The following is a 20,946-nucleotide window of genomic DNA, read 5'->3' on the forward strand; positions in this document are numbered from 1 at the left end:
TTTATAAATTAATTTGTTTAATTTCTTACTTCATTTATTATACAATCTTTATAAAATTCCCATCCAAGTCCTTTTGTTCCTTTATTTCTTTTTTTGAATCCACGATTTAATCTATCATTCATTACTGCAATAAATTCAGTATACGTTAGATGACCATCACCATTCTCATCAAATATAAGAAATAAAATATGTACCAGTTTTTTTGATAACTCTAAATTTGTTGTCACTTTGACAGCTCTTATAAATTCTTCCTCCGAAACAGCAATTTGCGCAGATGTATATAATCTAACAGCTTTGGTAAAATCTTCTAAATGATTTAAAAATTTACTAAATTGTTCAAATTCAGAAAATGTTATACCAGGATCTCCTGGACATGTTCTAGATTGAATTCTTTTAAGATACTCCTCATAACATCCTTTATTTAAAATAGAATATCTTAAAACTAATCTTGCTAAATCAACTGGACTTATTTCATTTTTACCTCTACTAAATTCATTAAATTCAATTTCTGTTAATTCTTTTTGTAATTGTTCAAAAAAAATTCTAAAATCATTAAATGATCTTTTTTGATTTCCTTTTTGTCCAAAAAGATATTTTGAAAGGGTTGTCTCTTGAACAGTAATTTCACTTGTACTTTTGGAGTAACCTTCTCCTTCACATTCAAAATTTTTATCTACACTTCCATCAATATACTGCATAATTTTAGCAATATTTTCCCCATCAATTGAACAATTTGAAGATGCCTGTTCTTCTAATTCTTGTTTCTTTGATCTGGAACGTAGTGGTGTTACTAAACTTCTTACCAATAAAAATTCATTTTTATCTATAATATCATTATTATCATCATCAAATAAAGAAAAAGCTATTCTAAATGAAGCCATACTTTTAGTAAGAAGCATAATAAGAAATAAATATTCTGAGTAACTTATTAAACCATTAGAATCAATTTTTCTAAATAATTTATCTTCATTCTGTGAAAATGATGGTGTTCTTTTTAACATTTCATTAACAGTTTTTTCATCTAAAACTCTTCTAAATACTCTTTCTTTTGGATGATCTTGTGTTAAACAATCCAAAAAATCTGATGGTGTCATATATATTACTTCATCATACTCTATAGAAGCAAATAACAAAAATCGTATATCTTTTTTTGAAAGTTTCATATTTTTAGCATTAACACGTAATTGTTTTTTTAATTCTTCATTATCATTTAAGGGCAAATCAAATAAATTTGAATTATCAGCATTAGAAATAAATATTGATGCTGTTAATGCAAATGATGTTGTCGATATAAACCAAAAAGGAGTGGAAGAATTATTCTTTTTATAGTTGTTATCTTTATAATGATAATATTTTTTATCATAAGCTCTTGTATGTATTAAAATATTAGTATTACTTTTTGAACAATCATTAAACAGTGATGTGTTTGAAGGAAATACTAATTGTAATCTGTTTCTAGATATCATATTTAATGATTTTTTACTAAATTTTCTATATCTATTAACTATCATAGTAAATAATTTATCTAACTTTACTTTATTTAAATTTCTGAAATAATAATAAATTTTTATATTATTTATAGATAAAAATATATATAGTGTATGATTAAATTAAAAACATGTTACATTTCTGAATTAATTTGTAATAGATTATTAAAATTACTTTGATTTTTATATAAAATAAATAATATTATACAAAAATCATCTTTATTTTAAAAATTATATTTATATATAAAATTATATAATTACTCCTCAATTAAATAATAATAATACAAAAAAAAATGATTACTTATATTCAAGTATTTATATTTAAAAATAATTAAATTGTATTTTATATAATACTATCCTACTTTTAACAATAAAATAAAATTATTCATATCTTATATTTATTATTATAACCTTAATAGAATATGACTTTTGTTAACAAATTTTTCTTAAAAATATTAACTCAATAGAAAGAATTTTTTTTTTTTATAAATATATTAGTAATTATTATTTGTTATTAAATATAATATTTAACTAGTTAGAGTGTCATAAAAGTAGTTTATATATTGATAATATTATACAAAAGATTATATGGACTTTCCTCATTATAGAATATGTTAACTTAAACTAAAGTAAATAATTATATGCCTTTTTATCATCGTACTCTTTTTTCCACTTGCATTCTCGATTTTTTAAGGAACTGATTTACTTATATTTGTATACTATTTAATTACTCAAAAATCTTTTAATTAAATTTTTCTTTTTTTTTTAAATTATAATTAAACTATAAAGTAATTTTTTTTATTAAAATTAGAATTTTATGTGTTACTATTATTTATATAATTAAAATAAATTTTTTTTATACATATATAAATATATATCTTTTTAAAAAGTAAACAAATAAATATTGAATACTAATTATAATTTATAATTAATTTGGTTGAGTAAAATTTTTTTTTTATTTTGTATTAAAATTTCTAATAATGTAACGTATATATATATATATATATATATTTTTTTTTTTTAAACTATCATTATTTTAAATGAAGCATTTATCACCTATTTACTTTAAAATAATATTAAAAATTATTCTTATAAATATTAATGTTTTATATAACTATATATATGTATTTTTATTTATTAATATAACAAGAAATTTTTTTGTAAATATTATATTTTATCTATTTGCACTCTTTTTATCTTTATGTTCATATTTACATTACTAAATTTAAGGTTTGTATAAAACATTTAAATTTCCAGATGAAATATTAATATTATCTAATATTTTTCATTTAATATTATTTGTTTTTACAGGAAATTTAAAATGTACTTTTCTCTGTTACATAAAAACTATTTTTAAAAAATAATTATTTTTCTAATATTAATATTTCTTAAATTTTAAATTAATTTTATATAATATATAAAAAAATAGGATAAGGAAAATTCTGTTAAAATAAATTTAAAGTAGAAAAAACTTTTGATAAATTATATTTACATACTTAATTTGTTTTTTTCCTAAAAAAATTTTTTTTTAAAGCATTCTTTGTTTTTAAAAAATAAAAAAAATTTTTTTATAAAAGAAAAACTTAAAAAATAAAGTACATTTTATAAAATTTTTATTGGCCTATTTATATGTCTACTCTATAATATTACTTTTACATCTAGTATTGTATAGATAAAAAAAATATTACTTTAAATTAGTCATTTTTTGGAAATATAAATACTTATAATATAAATTTATGTCTAATGATCCATATGATTCGTTATTTTTTAAAATTTTTTTAAAAATATTATTCATTTATCAAATTAAAGATAGAAAAAAAAATTTGTATAGCTAATATTTTATATAAACGCTTCTAAAGAGTTTGAGACATAATTATTGAAGAATATTAAGTTATTTCCTTCTCTACACCCTTAATCGATTAACAAAATCTACATTTATAAATATTATTATCTTAATATTATATTTTATATTTATACTAGTTGTAATTGTTGTGATTCATATAAAATTAAACTCACAAAATAATAATAAAATTAAAGAATTTTTAATATTTTATTTAGATAAAATAATTTTTTTTTATCACTAAAATTATTTACAATTTTCTTATTTTTGTTGACATATTGTAATAGAAAAATTAGCGTTTCATTTCTTAAATATTTTAGAAGTAGTCGAAAGTATAAAAATGATTATATGTGTCATTTAAGAATAATTTTTAAAATATAATAATTCTCTTAAAAATATGCTATTTTACAAATTCTTATTTTTAAAATATTTTAATAATTTTAGCAAGACATATTTTTTTTTTTTATTAAAATTTATATTTCTAAATATTTTATACTTATATACTTACAAGAAGTTAAATGTAAAGTAAATACTATGCGGCAAATGATTCGACTAACAAAAAAAATAATACGAGTTCTAACATTTGGTAATCATTCATGTTTTGCATTACTTTTTTATTTATGCTTATTTGGTATTTTTGCTGTAATTCTAAGTGGAAATTCAACCAGAGCAAATCCATTAGATCAAATAAAATCAGAGAGAGATAATAATTATAATTATAATTATAATAATAATAATAATAATAATAATGGTTTCAATAATTATGATAATATTAATGTAAATTTAGTAGAAGAAAAAAAGAAACAACTTATTTTAATTGAAAATGCAAAACAAAATGGAGAAAAAGTAAATGGGAATCGATCAAAGATAAATTATAAAAATAATGTGACACATATTACTGAAGAAAATAATGTGGAGAAAAGTTTTAATGATAACGGTAGTAGTAATGAAATAAATAATATACGTAAAAATAAATTATTAGAAAGAGAAAAACAAGAAATGCTTGAGTATCCAATGTTATCACCAACAAATACATTTATTCCAACAAAAAGATATATTCATTTAGATTTAAAAGGTGGAGTATATAAAATAGATTTTTATAAAAAACTTTTTGAATTTCTTAAAAAGATTGGTTCAAATGGTTTATTATTAGAATGGGAAGATGTTTTTCCATATAAGGATAAATTAAGTGATGCAGTTAGTGGTGAAGCATATAATTTAGATGATGTTGAAAAAATTATAAAAATGGCTATTGATGATTATGATTTTGATATAATACCATTAGTTCAAACTTTTGGTCACCTTGAATGGATATTAAAATTAAAAAAATATTCACATTTAAAAGAATCATCAAGACATCCACAAACATTATGTATTGGTAAAGATGAAGCATTTGATATTATAAAAAGTATGATTGATCAAGTAGGTGAAATACATAATAAATATGGAATGAGATATTTTCATATTGGTGCTGATGAGGTATATCAAATAGGAATATGTAGTGAAACAACAAATATTATGAATAAAAATAATTATGATGTTGAAAAAGTAATGTTATGGCATATTAAACGTGTTGCTGAATATGTTAAATCTAAATATAATGTATCAGTACTTATATGGCATGATATGTTAGTTCAAGTTCCTGAAGAATATTTGGTACAATTTAAGTTAACTGATTTAGTTGAACCAGTATTATGGAGTTATGCAGAAAATTTAGATTATTATTTACCTTTTCAAACATGGTTATCATTAAAACCATTTAAAAAAGTATGGGGAGCTAGTGCATTTAAAGGTGCTGATGGTCCACAACGTTACACAACAAATGCAGAACATTATATAAAAAATCATGAAAGTTGGATAAAACAAATGACAAATGTTTATAAACATTTTGATACATTTCAAGGTTTAATATTTTGTGGATGGAGTCGATATGATCATATGGCAATATTAACTGAATTAATTCCTGTATCATTACCATCATTAGCTTATAGTATGGAAACAATAATAAAAGGTCAACCATTAAATAATAAATATCCAAAAAGTATAAGTATTTTAGGATGTAATGCTCCAACAACAATAAATGATTTTGTATATGGTTGTACATTTCCAGGTTATACTATATATGAAACAATAAATGATTTAGGAAAACTTGAAAAACGTTTAACAGATTATTTTCTTTTAGATCATGAATATGGTGGATGGATGAATGATTATAATATGAAATATAAAATTTCACAACCAATGAGAGAAGAAAAAACACGTGAAATTCTTGGACAAGAAGTTCATTATATATTAGACTTATCAAAGAAAATTCGTTTAGAGTTAGAAAAAATATACTCAACAGAGACAGCTGATGAATTTTTATATACACATGCACGTCCTATATATGAAAAACTAACAAAAGCATTAAAATTTGCTGAAGAAATTCTTAAAACAGAGACCTTTCCAAAAAGGCCATTTGTAGAATACAAAGAGCTTTAATTAGATTACACAACTTTCTTAAATAATGTTTATTTTTAAAAGTTCTATTATAAATCTAAAAAAAAAAAACTTTATTCCTCTTCCGGGTTATATATTTCTCACCATTTTTTTTTATATAAATAATAAAAAAAAAACAAACATTATTTTAATTTATTTGTTTATAATAAAATAAAAATTAAAAACAAACTGATGAATATTAATATTCAGATGATATAAATGCTAGAAATATATTTTATTTTCAATATTTTTATGTTAGTAAATTATATACATTTGTTAATGTGTAAAAATAAAATGCAAATATTTCTAAAATCTCCATAAGATATTTTTATCTCTCTTTCACAGATAATCAGAAGACATATAATATTTAAAATCATAGAATAATATTATATTTATATAATCTTATAAGATATTTATATATATATATATTTTTAATTTTTCTATTTGTTAATTTATCAAATTATTTTTTTATTTTGTTTTATTAAAAAGAAAGAAATACATAATAATACTTTTTTTTTTATTTGTAAAAAAAAAAGTAATATTATTGTGAAAAGTTCTTTTAATGTTAAACTACTATATTTTGACAAAATAGTATTATTTTTAGAGATTTAAATAAAAAAGAAAATCGCTCATCTGGGAAAAATTTGTTTTAAACTCTTGTTTTATATGTAGTATCTCAAAATAGAATATATATTTTAAAATGTTTAAGTAGATACTTTATAAATTGTATAATTTTTTAATATTCTTTATTTATTATTTTTATATTATTGATAACTTATTGAATATTTATAAATATATTTATTCCTTTTTAAATCGTTTTTATCAAAAAAAAAAATTTTTTTTTATCCAATTATAAGTTATTTTTCATAGGTAGGTGTTAAAAAGAAATTATAAATTATAAGACATAATAAAATGTTATATTGAAATGTTAAATAATGCACTTAATTTTCTTTTTAATGTTCCTGTTACCTTTGAATTTTATATAAATGTATAAAAATATAATTTTTTTTTAATGCTTAAAATCTTTTTGAAAAAAAAAAAATAAGGACAATTTTAAAACATATATATACGAAATAAATTTTGTTTGAAAACTATTTAATGAGGTAATTGGTTCAGTGAAATAGTTTTAGTTTACTTAAAATTTCTATTTATAAAATGTATCAAATTTATATATTTTTTGAATGTAAAATAATTTTAAAAAAAATAATTAAATTATTTTAAAAATCAAATTTATTTTATTGATAAAATAATTTTATAATTCTATTTCAAAATGTTCTTTTATTAATATATGTATATATAGGATTAATATTTTTTTATTTTAATAATCATAATATTATTTATTTATGTCAAAAATCTAAAACTCATTTTTTGTTCAATATCAGTTTTTTCCATAGCATGACAAAATTCCTCAAATGTTATACTTCCATCTCCATTTTTATCAGCCTCTCTCATAGTTTGTTCAGCTATTCTTTCAACTTGATCCTCTTCAACATTTTGTCCAATAATCATTTTTAAAATTTCAGCAAATTCTTCAACAGCAATTGAATTTGACTTATCTAGATCATACATTGTAAAAGCAACTATAATATTAAATATAATAATAATTGTATTAGACATGCTTTTTATTTTTAAAAATTGTAATAAATAATATAATAAACTTACACCTTAATTTTGCTTCTCTGTCATTCCATGGATGTGGTTTATTTTTGTTGATGGGACGAAAATGAGCTAATACTCTAACAAAATCTTTGAAGTAAAGTCTATCTGTACAACTAAAATAGTAATAAAAAAAAATTTTTAAGTTATAGCTTGACGATGATTAAATGCTTTGTATTTATATAAAATTATTATTATATCTTTATATATTATTTATTGACAATTTAATTTGACTTGTTCAAAGATTATTTAAATATAGTTTTTCACAATAAATTTTTTAATTTTTCATGGTTTTTAGAGAATAAGTAAAGAATATTCATGTGAAATGAATAAAAATTCTCATAGATAAATAATGCTATTTTAATGGAAACCCATATTTAATAAAAATTCCTTGGTATTTCAAAATTCTTCTATTTAATATCTATAAGTTTTCTATCAAAAACATGTATGGAATTATATCAAAGATAAATGATAAGCATATGCTTATTAAATATTTATCATTTTCATGTGTTGCTATTATTGTTAATTTTTTATAAATAATTTTGCCCCAATAATATAAATGTTTACTTAACTATAACATTTTTATTTTTAAATTTATTTATTTTTAGATAAAAACTTATTTATTTTCTTTTTTTTTTTTTTTATAAAATTTTAAGTTCATACAAATTTTCATTGGTTTACTATAATTTTTTTTTCTATTATTATTTAATCAAAATTACTTATTTATAATTATATTACTTTTTTTCTATGATAATTATTAATATAGAAAAAAAACTTAAATATTATTTTTATATTTTAAAAATAAATTTTTTAATATTTAGAAAATTATATTTATATGCACTTACCAAGCATCAGCAAAAAATGCTTCAATAATTCTTACTCCTAATGGATTAGTTTTTAACTTTTCAACTCTTTTAAAATCCTCACGGCGAATAAATAATTCATTAGTTTCACGATTTCTAGCTCTTGCAAGTTCTACAAATCGGTAATGAAGAAGTTTTATTGAATCTTTAGATACTAGAAAATTAAATTTAATATTTTAATCTTTCATCATTAACTTACAGCCACTTGTTCCTTCAAGATCACTAAGTTCTGCTGGAGAAAGTTGATGTGAACTTCCTGATCCCATTTTTTTAAAACTTAAAAATATTATAATAGTAAAAAAAAAATTAAAAAAAAAATATTTTGAATCACTGTACCTTAACTACAAAATTTATATTTATATAAATACCTACAAATACCTAAAATTTTTTAATTTAATAATACAATTTTTATTACTATACTATTATCAATAAAAAGATAACATGATTTTTAATTCTTTTATTTCTTATCGTTTAATAAAAATTTAATTATTACTTTAATATTTTTGGTGTATTAATTTCTTATCTCTTGTTTAATTTTATTTAAGGATTTTGGATTTATCTTTTATACTAATAAATTATTCATTCTAACAACTTCATAAAATTTGTTTGTCATTCTAACTTTAATACAATATATTTAAACTTTAGTTTTATTCATATCATTGAAATATAATATTTTGACATCATAAATTATTATTGATATTCTCAATTTCATTGTATTTTTTTATTTTTTTTAACTTAATATGATAAGAAAATTAAAAAAAAAAATTTACTAAGTTAGAAAAACATTTTATTTTAAAGAATCATTTTACATTTTCTTTTTATATTAAAGAATGAATATTTACTTTAATAAAATATATTATTTAAAAAAGTAGTTATAATATTTTAATATCATAAATAAAGGTAATTTTAAAGAGCTTTTACTCAATATCACTTAATAGTGATGAATACTTGAATAAATTACAATAACCATGGTAATATAAAAAGTATACTTTAAATAGATATTCTTTTATATCAATTATTAATATTAATGGATTAAAAAAAATATATATATAATAAAATAACATTTGATATATCTTTGAATAAAATTTATAATAAAATTTTCTATAATTTTTAATCGTTAGAATTAATAAATTTTACTTATTACTATAATTTAATTTGTTTTCTAGTGAATATTTAATATGCTGAAATGCCACGACATTGTGCACCCTTCTGTCGAGGTCCAGATAAACGAGATTTTATGGATACAAATCCTGAAAAGACGGCAGATGACTTTTATAAAAAATATGATCCGATGATTGGAGTGGGCACAGCAGCAATTCTTATAGCATTTTTTCTATTAATAACAATAAAATCTTTTATTAGATATATTTTTAGAAAAATTAAACAATATAATTTTAATCAGGAATTAAAGGCACAATCAAGATGTATAGATGTAGCAAATGACCAAGAAATTAAAAATTATGAACCTAAAAGTTCGGGAAGCAGCATGATGGGTAATGGTGTTATAGAATTATGTTGATAATTTCTTTCTACATATTATAAATATTTATAATAATAAAAAATTTATTTAAAAAAAAAATATATTTTAAGGCAATACAGTATTTGATGAAAAAAAAAAATAATAATAATAAAAATTTATAAAATCGCCATATTTAGTAAATATTTTGGTCGAGACTTGATAATTTTTTTAAGTTCTAAAAATAATTTAATATATAATGATAAATTACTTACCTTCAAGAATATTTGAAAAATCACTTATTTGACATTTTCTACTTTTCCACATTCTATAAAACATTATCCATATACCACGATATATTCCATTTACAACAGAAATGTATGTTTTTTCTTTTTCTGCAAGTTTATCTAACTTTCCTGTACGAAGTCTATCAATAATCATTTTTGTAAAATTTAATCCTACAACTGCAAATGGAAAATTATATACTTTATCTTGACTAAGTCTTAAAATATCATCTTTTACACTTTCTGATAATCCACTACTTGTTAAAAATAATAATTGACATAAACCAAAAATACCACTTCCACGAAAATCTGTAGCAGGATCAAGAGATTGAAATCCAATATCTTCCCAATGTCTTCCATATCTTGGTACACCTTTTCTTTTACTATCATTTTCATTAAAATTACAACATTTGTAAACAGAACTTAATATTTCCCAATGTATATTATTTGCTTCACAATATGGAGATAATGATAAAGCTAAAATTAAAATTTGTTCTTCCTCTAATTGATAATTTTTTTCAATATTCCTTGTATTACTTCTACCATATGATGAAGGTATACAGGAACAACCTAAAATCCATTTAAGTGATATTGTATTTGAAATTGATTGAGATTTACTTGTATTTTTATAATTATCTGAATACTGTTTTATCATTTCTTTTGCTTTCATTTTTTCATTATCTAAATTTTGATTTATTAACTTATTCCAAATATTCATAAAATAACTAATTGGAATATGACTTTCTGATTCTTCATAATAACTAGATGCACGAGAATTTCCATCTCTTTTAATAGAAATAGAAGATCTTACATTTGAATTATTAATAATATCATTAGAAATAATTGAAAGTCTAACTGATGACTCAAAAACTGTTTCATTTTTTAAATGATTTTTTTTATTATCTTTAGATTCCTCATCACAAATTATTTGGTCTTCATTATTTAACTTAAATAATAGTGAATTAGAAATATCAGCACTAATAGAATTTGGATCATTAATATTGTTTTCTATTGACATAATTAAAATGAAAAGAAACTGAAATGAATAATAAGATAAAAAAAAATATATATAAGTTTTAAAACTGAATAATTATATATATAATTAAGCATATAAATTTTAAGACTAAATAATAAAATTAAAATTTATTAGTATATTTACAAAACACGATAATGTGTTACTTCTTAAATATGGTATTGGAAATTTTTTTTTTTTAACTTTAAACCTATTTATAAAAATATATATCATCTATATTGTATTATTTTATTATTTTTTATGATAATTAAAATTTGTAATTTGGAAACAAAAACAATAACAGAGAAAAAATAAAATAAAATTCAGTTAGTAAAAAAAAAAAATTGAAATATGAAATTCATTAAAATATGATATCATTACTAAATTATCATATTTCACCTTAGAAAATAAAAAAAAAAGGATTAATAGTTAGAAAATAAAAATAAAACACCATAGCAACAATAAGGTTGTATTAGCTGTTAATTACAGATAGCAGCATCAATTCCATCATTCTTATTCACATTCAATTAATAATTGTATTTATAAACAAATAAATATATAATAATGTGTAAGTAGAAAATAATTATTAAAGGAAATTATTTGTTAATTCTAATATATATATTCCTTACATTAATCCATATTGCTTAAAATAATATTATAACAATACATAAGAAATTACTTTCAATGACAAAAATAAGTATGAAAAAGTAGAAATTGTATTACTGATATATTAGCTATAATGTAAAAATTTTCAACATTAGTTTAGAATTCTATGCAAAATAAATTTTAAATGCAATTTATAAGCCAATTCATTGGCATAAATTATATGAGTTTCTTATAAAGTTTCAGACCAAAATAAAAATGATTTCAATGGTATTATTAGAAAAAATTATGTTATTAATTTTCAAATAATTTTTATAGAATTTTTTTTTGTCTTATAATAATTGTTTAATAGATTATTACTCTTGAAAAAATATACAATAAAAATAAATTATTTTTCTATAAATGATTATTAAAATAAAATTTATAGAAATACTTGAGAATAAAGTTTCACATAGTTAAAAGATGGATGAATAACATTTATACAATGTTAAAATGATAAACTTAATTATATTTTCGTCATTTTACAAGACGTATAAAAAGAGTCTTATAATCTTTTTTTTTTAGATAAACAGATTTTGAAAAATTGCTAATCTTATATTTAAAATTTAATTACGATGAGATTTTAATAAACAATTTAGGTGTGATTTGATAACATCCTTAAAATATGACAATCCATTAAATTCTTAAAATTAAATATTTCGTGTTTTTAATCATATGCATAACATTATTTATTTATTATGCCTTTAGATATCATGATAATATTTTTAAATGATATGCACCTATCAGAAAACTCCTTAGCACAAAATTTTAAATATAAATATTTAATACTTTTCAAAATGGTAAACATAAAATCCACAATTTTCTATTTTACATAGTACAATCGATAAAAATATAACATGTTATTAAAGAAAAATTATAAATCTTCTTTTCCAATTCCATAATATTCTAAAGATTATTTTAAAATAATTTTTTTAATCTAATACCAAATTATTTTTTTTAATAATTTTTTTTAACACAAAAAAAAAGAAACTTCGCATTAATAAAAAAAAATTTAAAAGTTTTAAAGCGTTTTTTTTTTCAAATTAGTTAATAACAAGAAATTATCTTTGAAGAATTCTAAGAATAAAAAACATATTTATGAGCAATTCAATATACAATGGAATTAGAAAAAAATAGAATGAACAAAAATTATCCTTGGATAAATTTATATTTTCTATTTATGTATTTCTTTTTTTATTACTTCTTTTTCTATTGAATTAAAAAAAAAAACTTTTACAAATTATAGGCTACTTATCTCTATTTGATAAATATTTAAACAATTTACAATAAACCTGTGTTGTCTCAGCAAAAACTGCCTGGAAAAATGTATATACCCCTTCTGTAAACTTAAAATATTTAAAACTTATAATTAAAAAAATTTTTTTTGATCTTTAATCATAATTTTTATTTATTAAAATCATTATTTTTTCAATGAGTTATTTTTTTCAATTTTGAAATATATACACAAATATAAAAGTTTTTAATTTAATTTACAGTCAAATAATAAAAGGATTGTAAATAGATTACATCTATTAAAATAATAGTATTGAAATTTTTAATCTTATGTATTACATAAATTCTCTTGAGAAACGTTAACTTGGTGTTTATAAATAAAAATTGTAAATTTCTAAATCCAAAATACTATATTACAAATATTTTTTTTTATTACATTTAGATACTACATATATTTCTAAATAAGTCAATCAAAGTTGTTATCATTTTAATTTACACACATTTAAATATCAAGATATTATTTATTTATATTTCCGTAGTATAGTTATTTTATAATTAATACCAAAATATAAAGTAATATATTTTTATATTATTTTAGATCGGTCACATTTTTTTTTCCACTTAAATTTTTTTTTTTTTCAAACAATTGTCTTTTATTCAACTGTCTAGTTGAAATTTTCTCATTAACTTATAGCAGTAAAAAGTGCTTTAAAATATTAAACAAATTAAAGAGCACGTGGCGTTTAATGATAAAAGTATCTAAGATGAATTATTTTAGAATATATTAACAATGTAATATATTTTTTAAATCATCTTATAAATATTTATTTTTTAATTTATATTTTATATATTTTAGTAGAATGTCTGAGCTCGTTCAAACATTAGTAAATCGTCCAGATATTACAAAACCAAGATATGATCAATCTACATATATTAATCGTGCTCGTCATTTTTTTGCTATCACAAATCCATTAAATCTTTTTGTTTCTGATAAAAAATTGGATGAATGTAAAGTTATTGTTGATAATTACAAAAAAGGAATAGTTTCTGACAAATTAACTGTAGATGAATTGTGGAAAGCAAAAACATTATATGATTCTGCTTTTCATGCTGAAACTGGTGAAAAAACTTTTATTCTAGGAAGAATGTCTAGTCAAATGCCAATGAATATGGTTATAACTGGAGGAATGTTGGCATTTTATAAATCAGCACCTAGTGTTATTTTTTGGCAATGGACAAATCAAAGTTATAATGCAATTGTTAATTATTGTAATAGAAGTGGTGGTTCTTCTGATGATGGTTCTGTTGAAGACAATAGTGTTGGTACAATTATTTCAAGTTATTGTGCTGCTACAGGAGGTGCTTTGTCTGCTGCATTAGGTTTAAATGCCATAGTCAAAAGAGGAGTAATTAACTAAAACTTTTTAATTAAAATTTATTTTTTTTTTAGAATTTTCCACCATTAATTGGAAGAATGGTACCATTTGCTGCAGTAGCATTGGCAAATTCAATAAACATTCCAATGATGAGACAAAAAGAATTTTCAGAAGGAATTAAATTAGTTGATGAAAAAGGAGTTGAAGTAGGAACATCTACAAAAGTTGCTAGATATGCCATACCAATGGTAATATTTTCAAGAGTAGCAATGGCTACACCATATATGATAGCAACACCATTATGTATGCAAAAAATTGAAAAAACTGATTGGTTTAAAAGAAATAAATGGTCATCTCTACCAATACAGATTGGCATTTGTGGAGCCATTCTATTATTCTCTACTCCATTATGTTGTGCCATATTTCCACAAATGACAAGTATTGAAGTATCAGCCCTAGAACCTGAAGTTAAGAAAAAAATTGAAGCATTACCAAATCCTCCTAAAATAGTTTACTACAATAAAGGACTATAATTTCTATTACCATTTAAATTTCACTTTTATAGAAATTTTTTTTTAACTATTATAATCCATTAATTAAAAATTATATCAAACAAGTTATATATTTTTCCACTTAAAATAGTTAATGTATTTATTTCAATAAAAATAAGTACTATCATGTTTATTTAATTATACATATATTTATTTATATAACTATTTACTGAACCAAAGTGTTAATAAAATAATAAATATTAATACAGCAAAAAAGACAAAAAGAAGCAATTGTTTTTGTCTTGCTTTTTGTTGATAATGTAAAGCCTGCTGAACATTTGTACTACCTTGTTCAACATGTATTTGTGCTGAATCAATATTATCTTCAATAGAATCGACCATATCCCCTTGTTCATGTACAAGTTTGGCTAAATCTTTAAAAATTTGATTCACATCACTTATATCTACTTCAAGTTGCCTTATTGCTGAATGTCTTTGTTTAACTTCTTCAATTTCTTGCTGTTTTTGGCGAATTTGTTCTTGTGAAAGTTGTTGTGAAGCAAATGGATTTGAATCAGAAAAATTGTCATCTATTTGATTAAAATTATTTAATTGATTTTCATTAATTTTACTTTTCTCTTTTACAACAGCTTTTCGTTGAGCATCTTGAAGGAGGTTTAATGCTGACATTAAACTATCCATTAAAATTTCCCTTTTTTGTTTTAAGATTGAATTTCCATTACTTAAACTTACAAGATTTTTCATCATATTATTTGTATATTTTGGTAATGTATTAGATTTTTGAATCAATTCATGTATCTCAGCCTCATTTATAGTGGTATCCGCTGGTGTACCAATTTTTTCAACAGCTTGATTCAAAAGTTGAGCTAAAATAAGATTATTGATGTTTATAAAAATAAACATCTCCTACCTGTATACTCAATTTTTTTAATATTCAAGTTTATTGAATGATAAAGTTCATCAAATTCATCTTGGCCTACCATAATTAGCTATGTTACAAATCTAATAATAAATAAATATCTTTATACTATGTTTATAGATTAAAAACTTTTAATTGATAAAATAAATAGACAAAGTGAAATTATGCACTGTCTTTTTTCCAAATTTAAAAACAAAGTTAACGTTTTAAGATTCTTTGATAGTTTTAAATGTATTTTATTTATTAAAATTCAATTTTGATTTAAAAAATATATTTTTATATAAAATAAACTTTTTAAATATGTATAAATTATTTTTTTGATAATATTAAATTTCTGAGAGTGTGTTATAGAGATAATAAATTTACATACTTGTATGAAAGATCATATGATACAAACTTTATTTTAACAAAATAAATTTTTTTTAAATATTTTTTTAGTTATCAGTAATACATACGAATTATTCATGTTTATAAGTAAATTTCTTAATTATTATTTTAAATTAATAAGTTTTTAATAGCTATTAATAAGAAAAAAAATTAGGATTATTTATTTAATAATAATAAACAAAAATTTTTATTTTACATAGTAATGAATAATGTTGTTATGTTAATTTTTCAATTAACTTATAATTATAAATAAATACATAAATAAAAATTTATAATGTATTAAAATAAATGAAATTAAAATTTATACTTTTTATTATTATAACTATTATAATTAATGGAGATTTTGTTTTTAATGATTCTATGAAATTTAACAATGAATATCCAAATATTTATTCTTTTATTCATTTTCCTCCAAATCTTTTAAAACATGAATATATAAACCTTCCTGGAAATCCTTGTTATAATAAAAAAATTGCTGAAGGTGATACAACAACAAGAGTTTATATCTATACAACTATAAAAGTAAAAAATTCTATCTTTTTTGACATGATAAAATGTGCTTTATCTAAAAATCAATTTTATATAGATGATATAATGATATACAAAATTCCATATAATCGTAAAGAATTTTGTAAAAATACCATGGAAAATCAATATTCACATCATCGTTTACATTTATGGATAGAATGGTCGATAGACTTAAAATTAAAAAGTAAGAAACGTCAAAATGATCATTATATATATGATTATCCATTTTCATGTTCACCAAGTTTAAAAAAGGAAGGTGATTTGTATATTCATATGCAACTTATTGGAAAATTAAATGAATTAATTGAGGATAGTGGAGAAAAATTAAGAATTTTAAAGATTAAACCATCAAATTTTGTTAATCTTATAAACAAAGAAAAAAACATCTTATCCAAAATTGATAGTGATATATTGCCATTTGTCATAACTAAAACAATTACAGGAGATGGATTTGGATATAATGAATTAATATTACCTGATCTTATGAATCAATTATTTGATTTTTTCAGTGTTACAAATTTATTGACTACTCAACCAAAATGGAGAAATATTAATGAACCAAAATTAAATTATATACCACCTTCAAATAGGTATGACAGAGATGATATATTACAAAAAGAATTTGCATATGTTGACGCTGATAACTAATTTTTATATAAGTAGTAAAAAATATTTTTATTTTTTTTTACATTTAAAAATACATGTGGTAATTACAAATTTTAATAAAATTAAAAACATTCTACACAAAAAAAAAATTATTAAGTAATAATACAAATCAGTTAAAAGAGTTAAGATGATTAAAAACCTTTTTCTGTTCAGTCATGGCAAAAATTCTTTCAACTTCTTCCCGATATTTGTCTGGTATTCCTTTACTTTTTGGTTTGTAAACTTCTTCTAATTTATTAATTAACAATTTATCATTTTTATAAATTATTTGCTTCTCTTTTGATGCTACTTTTTCACTAAATAATATTGCAGCAGATGTATATCTTGATATTTCAGGGCACTGTCCTAAAGCTTGATTAATAAGTGGAGGTATTCTATAGGATGATGGTAAGCAATAAAATTCACGTTCTTCATTATTTGGTAACCTTCTATTTTTAACACATTGTTGTAAAAGATAATTTAGGTCACTATGTTTAGACGGTATATTATCAATAAATGTGGAAGATGATGATTCTTTTGATGTTGAAGGTTTACAATTTGTTAAAGAAGGTGGAATACTCATATTTTTTGATTTTTTCTCATCAATTTTACAATCCTGCACCGTAATACTAGAAGTTGTTGGTAGTACAGAGGAAGAAGATAATTCTTCAGAACTAGATGTATTGGAAGACTGTTTTTTTGTTTTGATTAAATTACAAGTCTCAAAAATTTTAGGTGGTGAGACATGAGATACTGACAACCTATCACATTTAACAGAAGCATGAAAACCAAGCTGACCTCTTATATAACTTTCAATGTGAGCAGCTCTACTATTAGATTGAAGACCTTTTTTAGTATTAAATTTCATTTTTGCTTTAAATTCATGGTCATCTTTTACTTGTTTTGCTTTACCAAATGCCAAGTCACTTATATTATGCAATTCAATAGGATCTTTTTCAAATAAATTAGCAAGGTGAGCGATTTTTTGTTTTAAAACTTCATCAGAAATATAATCACATTCTTCTGTTTGACTTATAAAATTCATTACAATTTGTCCCATTATTTTATCAATACAAGAAACATCCTGCATTGATAATTCTTTTGTTTCACTCCCTTTTTTACAAATTTGCAATAATTCTTTTAATGAATTTATATCAACATCTCGGCATGCTTTTTGTAATTGTCTTTCAAAAACAGATGCCTTTTCACTTCCTGAAAAATGTTTTGATGATTCAGGTGTAACTGTTATTTTATTATTTAATATACATATTCCATCTTCAACTTCTTTAGAAATTGTTGGTTTTTTTAAATTACTAAGACTATCTTTTTGATTTTCATCAGATGAATTTTCTGATATATTACATTTTTCATCAAGAGATTTTTTAGAAAATATTTCATTCATTAAGCCAAGTTGTTTTAAACGCTCCTCACATAATTGGAAGTTACTTGGTAGATCATCTTCAAAAATATCTGTATCTTCAGATTCTGTGTCACTTTCATCATGTTCAGAATCACTTAATGAATTTAATTCACGAGGATACATTTCAAAAGAACTAAGAAGTTCTCTTAAATTAAAAGCTATTCGTTGAATATTAACTTCTCTTTCAAATTCAGGAAATTTTATTTTATTTCCACTTCTATCTAAAATACCAATATTTTTAGATAATTCAGTTAACCAAACTGGATGGACAATTGAATTTCTCGTTAGTCTTCCATCAGTATATTCTGTATCTCTTAGAATTTCTTCAAGTATATAGAATTTACTACTTTTATCTTCTAGAACAAATTTAATAGATATCATTTCAAGATTAGTAACTAAATGTGCTAAATAAATTTGTAATCTACTATGGTGTATTTTAGAAAAAATTGTTTTAAATTGATCAGCTAACATGTCAACTGCATCTAAATAATGTTGTGGTGCTTCAAATTCTTTGTTACTTAAAGCATTAAATGAATCTCTCACAGAAGCATAGGAACTTTTCATTTCACGATTTACTTTTTTACGGATATTGGGTTTACTAATATTACATTTGCTTCCTTTTAATTTTGCAATTCTAAATTGTTCTAAACCTTTTATTTTCCTCAAAAATAATATTTCTTTTGGGAATTGACGTAATCTGAGATTTTCTTCATTAAATGGATAAGCTATAGCTGTTGCGCCAAGTTTCAATATATCTCGATCTACTTCTCTAATAAATTGATGAACTAAAGGATCACCTTTAACAGGCTTACACTTAACCATACTATCATCATTACTATTTTCTTTAACATACCTATCAATAATAGCATCAATAGCATCAGTAAATGATGGTGGAGCTTCGTCTTTACCATCATAAAGTAATTTATATTTAATAGCCGCTAATTGATAACTTCGTTGACCAATAAAAATATATTCATACCATGACAATTTGTGTTCTAATTCAACTTCTTCATTTAATAATATTATACCTTTTATTAATAAAACAGTTTCAATAAACCAATCATTTACATTATCATAAACAGCTGGTACAACACTATCTCTGAAATATTTTGTTAATGCTTTTGAAGGATCAACAGAAAAATCATATCCATGTTTTCTACACAATATATATTGACTATTAAGATAAGTCAAAAATGTTTCATCTACAACTTTTCCTTCTTTTTTAAGACTTTCTACAGTACTTTTTGGATCTTTAGCTAATTCATAAAATTTATCAAAACTTAATCGATGAATATCAATTCCATTTGAATTACATGAATTTATAGAAGTAATCGAATCTCGAACTTTTGACACTTCCATTCGTGTCATAACTTTATCAAAGTCAAGTCTTATAAAAAATTCAATAGCTTCTAAGTCAATTTCTTCTTTACTCTTATAAAATTGATATTGTTTTTTAATACCTGGTGTATTATAGTATTTAAATCCTCTTTGTAATTGATGTCTGTCAAAATGTTGCACTATAGTGTCTTGAGCATTTAAATCCTGTTGTTTTTTAGATAATTCTATTTTATTGCTCGTCAATACTACTTCTTTTTCATTGTCAATTGAAAGATTTTCACAAGCCTTACAACAGGCATCTTTTAAATTATTTATATATTTTTCTGGAAAAGGAATTTTATTTATTGAATCTTTTGTTGCATCAATTCTTTTGACAAAATCTTCCTCTGTTAATTGAAAAAATTCATCAGGTTTAGGTAATTTCTGTAGTTGTTTTGTATCTAATGTAGGATCATTCATTACAGCGTCAAAATTTTCTAAAAAATTACCAATATACTCTGAAACAGCAACCCTTTTAAAAAATTCTATTTGTCTAGCAGTGGAAGGATCAATACCAGAATATGAATCTTCTTTTTTTTGAGAATGGCGAATATTATCAAAAAATTGATCCATATTATCCTAAACATAGGATTGTAAAAAAAAAGTAATTATCGTGGCAACATACATCAGGTACTGAAAAATATCCTAATTTTTCATGAACATCAGTTGATGTTATATCTTGCATCAACATATTAAGCATTTTGTCAATTCCTTCATCACTCCAATTACAAAAATAATCAAAAACTTGACTATGTTTTTCACGTCCTTTGCTCGGTAGGAACATCTTAAACACAAAATAAAATAAAAAAAATAGGTAAAAATTAATAAAAA

General features: G+C 21.2%; 9 protein-coding genes across 9 annotated transcripts; 4 read left to right on the forward strand and 5 right to left on the reverse strand.

Annotated features, from left to right (window-relative positions):
* Window positions 1-17: 17 nt before the first annotated feature.
* On the reverse strand, window positions 18-1,466 carry SRAE_2000108100 (Calcium uptake protein 2, mitochondrial; the record flags this gene model as incomplete). Its single annotated transcript, XM_024651990.1, has 2 exons — window positions 18-823; window positions 884-1,466. The coding sequence occupies 2 exons, from the start codon at window positions 1,464-1,466 to the stop codon at window positions 18-20; spliced, it is 1,389 nt and encodes a 462-aa protein (XP_024505612.1).
* A 2,404-nt stretch (window positions 1,467-3,870) lies between these two features.
* On the forward strand, window positions 3,871-5,808 carry SRAE_2000108200 (Hexosaminidase D; the record flags this gene model as incomplete). Its single annotated transcript, XM_024651991.1, has 1 exon — window positions 3,871-5,808. The coding sequence occupies one exon, from the start codon at window positions 3,871-3,873 to the stop codon at window positions 5,806-5,808; it is 1,938 nt and encodes a 645-aa protein (XP_024505613.1).
* A 1,338-nt stretch (window positions 5,809-7,146) lies between these two features.
* On the reverse strand, window positions 7,147-8,937 carry SRAE_2000108300 (EF-hand domain and EF-hand domain pair-containing protein; the record flags this gene model as incomplete). Its single annotated transcript, XM_024651992.1, has 6 exons — window positions 7,147-7,385; window positions 7,468-7,577; window positions 8,307-8,478; window positions 8,524-8,600; window positions 8,661-8,665; window positions 8,914-8,937. 6 exons carry the CDS (start codon window positions 8,935-8,937, stop codon window positions 7,147-7,149), a joined length of 627 nt encoding a protein of 208 aa, XP_024505614.1.
* A 573-nt stretch (window positions 8,938-9,510) lies between these two features.
* SRAE_2000108400 (Hypothetical protein) lies at window positions 9,511-9,843 on the forward strand (the record flags this gene model as incomplete). The annotated part of the gene is made up of 1 exon (XM_024651993.1): window positions 9,511-9,843. One exon carries the CDS (start codon window positions 9,511-9,513, stop codon window positions 9,841-9,843), a length of 333 nt encoding a protein of 110 aa, XP_024505615.1.
* A 116-nt stretch (window positions 9,844-9,959) lies between these two features.
* On the reverse strand, window positions 9,960-11,082 carry SRAE_2000108500 (Engulfment/cell motility, ELMO domain-containing protein; the record flags this gene model as incomplete). The annotated part of the gene is made up of 3 exons (XM_024651994.1): window positions 9,960-10,018; window positions 10,056-10,634; window positions 10,683-11,082. 3 exons carry the CDS (start codon window positions 11,080-11,082, stop codon window positions 9,960-9,962), a joined length of 1,038 nt encoding a protein of 345 aa, XP_024505616.1.
* A 1,334-nt stretch (window positions 11,083-12,416) lies between these two features.
* On the forward strand, window positions 12,417-14,860 carry SRAE_2000108600 (AT24389p; the record flags this gene model as incomplete). The annotated part of the gene is made up of 4 exons (XM_024651995.1): window positions 12,417-12,518; window positions 13,730-13,743; window positions 13,808-14,357; window positions 14,402-14,860. The coding sequence occupies 4 exons, from the start codon at window positions 12,417-12,419 to the stop codon at window positions 14,858-14,860; spliced, it is 1,125 nt and encodes a 374-aa protein (XP_024505617.1).
* A 180-nt stretch (window positions 14,861-15,040) lies between these two features.
* On the reverse strand, window positions 15,041-15,822 carry SRAE_2000108700 (LD23667p; the record flags this gene model as incomplete). The annotated part of the gene is made up of 2 exons (XM_024651997.1): window positions 15,041-15,705; window positions 15,750-15,822. The coding sequence occupies 2 exons, from the start codon at window positions 15,820-15,822 to the stop codon at window positions 15,041-15,043; spliced, it is 738 nt and encodes a 245-aa protein (XP_024505618.1).
* A 683-nt stretch (window positions 15,823-16,505) lies between these two features.
* Window positions 16,506-17,321, forward strand: SRAE_2000108800 (Hypothetical protein; the record flags this gene model as incomplete). Its single annotated transcript, XM_024651998.1, has 1 exon — window positions 16,506-17,321. The coding sequence occupies one exon, from the start codon at window positions 16,506-16,508 to the stop codon at window positions 17,319-17,321; it is 816 nt and encodes a 271-aa protein (XP_024505619.1).
* Window positions 17,322-17,448: 127 nt separating this feature from the next.
* On the reverse strand, window positions 17,449-20,899 carry SRAE_2000108900 (Hypothetical protein; the record flags this gene model as incomplete). The annotated part of the gene is made up of 3 exons (XM_024651999.1): window positions 17,449-20,516; window positions 20,565-20,694; window positions 20,741-20,899. The coding sequence occupies 3 exons, from the start codon at window positions 20,897-20,899 to the stop codon at window positions 17,449-17,451; spliced, it is 3,357 nt and encodes a 1,118-aa protein (XP_024505620.1).
* Between the last annotated feature and the right edge of the window lie 47 nt (window positions 20,900-20,946).

The sequence above is a fragment of the Strongyloides ratti genome (assembly GCF_001040885.1).
Source record: "Strongyloides ratti genome assembly S_ratti_ED321, chromosome : 2".
NCBI lineage: Eukaryota > Metazoa > Nematoda > Chromadorea > Rhabditida > Strongyloididae > Strongyloides > Strongyloides ratti.